Source organism: Buceros rhinoceros, unplaced genomic scaffold (genome assembly GCF_000710305.1).
Source record: "Buceros rhinoceros silvestris isolate BGI_N320 unplaced genomic scaffold, ASM71030v1 scaffold3098, whole genome shotgun sequence".
Taxonomy (NCBI): domain Eukaryota; kingdom Metazoa; phylum Chordata; class Aves; order Bucerotiformes; family Bucerotidae; genus Buceros; species Buceros rhinoceros.
In genome coordinates, this window is record NW_010426186.1 from 28682 (window position 1) to 30592 (window position 1911).

At 49.0% G+C, this 1911-nt stretch overlaps 1 protein-coding gene across 1 annotated transcript in view; it reads right to left on the reverse strand.

Moving 5' to 3' along the window:
* The window catches only part of CPNE4 (copine IV), a 112238-nt gene that overhangs the window by 28619 nt on the left and 81708 nt on the right, over positions 1-1911 (reverse strand). The window contains exon 10 of the mRNA XM_010141384.1: positions 65-198. Within this exon, the coding sequence (XP_010139686.1) occupies positions 65-198 (134 nt within the window). The remainder of the gene's footprint in view (positions 1-64; positions 199-1911) is intronic.

The following is a 1911-nucleotide window of genomic DNA, read 5'->3' on the forward strand; positions in this document are numbered from 1 at the left end:
GCACTGATTTCTCACTGGGACACCACTTCCCAGAGACGACTCGGTTACCCGGGCGGTTATTTACCTGTCGTAGTCCTGGCAGATCTCCCCGACAGCCACCAGCGCCTTCAGGTACTCGTTGGGCTGGTACGGGTGGATGTAGTGCAGCGAGCAGCTGTTCCTGGGGTCGCCGTTCGAGGCGGTGAAATCTATAGCTACCTGGGAAAGAAGAGCAGGCAGTGTGTGGCGGAGCTCTTTGGGGCATAAGCGTACCCACAGCAACCATCTATCTTCACCAGAAACAGTTTTCCCTAAAGCCTTAAAGCAAAGGTCATTTTGCAGTGTGCTTCATCAAACTGGAACTGGGAGAGCACTGATAAAGACACCTAAGAGTAAAGGGCAGCTTACAAAACAAGAGATAATAAAACTAAAATGGCATCATTATGACAAAAAATGAACCGCACTCTTATTCTGCATGGGAAATTATCTTCTAACACAAATGGATCCAATTCACCATCACTAGGTTCCCATACTTAATGAAATTATTCCGGCCCAGGTGATGTTCAGGATATAAAAGCTTCACAGCAAAAATGTCCCGAGAGAGGTAGAAGTGCTACTAAAATTGTAAATTAAACTCCAGTCAGGGACATTCCTTAGCTACTTTAAACCTTACTGTGGCCGCAGTGATCCGAGTAGATGCTGCCTGTCCGGCACTCTTTATCTTCGAAACATCTCAGCATGAAATCATTGACCCTCCCAACTCCACAGATGAGAGCGAGCTGAAAGGAGAGCTGCAGGGGCAAAACAAAGCTCGAATCCTGCAGGTTCTTGTGTTGAAAAGGCTTAGAGAAGATTGGGGGAAGCATCCAACGCAAAAGCAAGTATTGATGAATCCTCTTAAAATTCATTTCTCCCTGTTGTAACACTCTTGATGTGTCTCACCGAAGACATACACTGGCAAGCATCTCCCAGCAGTGTGACCCTCCTCTGAATTAGTGATGCTGCCTTCCAGGAATTCCTCACAGGAGCAGCGAGAAACCCAGTGGGTCTCAGAGGAGGAACGAAGCTGTTAGAAACTTCCTTACGATGGTGCCCAGCGACCTCGTCCTCCACAAGACCCCTGACCCGCGGACACGCAGCGCACAGAGCTCAGGTTCACGGGGCAGCTGACCCGTGAAGGGTAAGGGCCCTCCTGAAGGCTGCTGAAAGAGCCCTGAAGTGCCCCCTGCCTCTGCGAACGCGCAGCTCCCCCCGCCGCAGCCTCTGTGGGGCACAGGCAAGGCTATCTCATGCAGCTGTAGAACGAAAACGAAACATGACGCTTTCATTCGCCCTTAAAAAATAGCACAGTCCTCCTGAAACTTATTTCTTGTTGCTGAAGACTAAAAGGCCAAACTCATACTGGGTCAGCCCACCGCGGCTTTTACCCCGTTTCTGATTACCCACCTCTAACTCTTAGCTGAAGAAAAATAATTTTTGCTGGGCTCTAGTTAGCTCGGAAATCCCTTCAGTCGCCTCGACATGTCACTACGTCAGCCAGGAGATAGGAGCGCGCAGCTGAGGGAATCTTTCACCTCTGCCTCCCTGCTCGGTGCCCAGGCACCAAAGCAGAGTCTGTTTTCCACACGGATCTTTTCCCAAAAACGACAGCTGGGTTGGACGAACAACGGGGAACTGCTCGTGTCCTCACCCACACGTGTGTACGGGACTGAGGGAGAAAGGAACGCCCGTGGTTTGTGAACCTAAGGTACATCCGCAGACACTTGTCTGGGTTAGTTAGTTTTGGGACACTAACCTTTACAAAATCTTAGCCCAGGTGTGCCTGTTTTCTTTAAAAGATGTATATTTTCTCTGATATTAATTTAATTCCTTGTTCTGATTATAGAAAGTGCAAAAATGTCTCTGTATGACAGAGGAACAAAGGGCATTCCT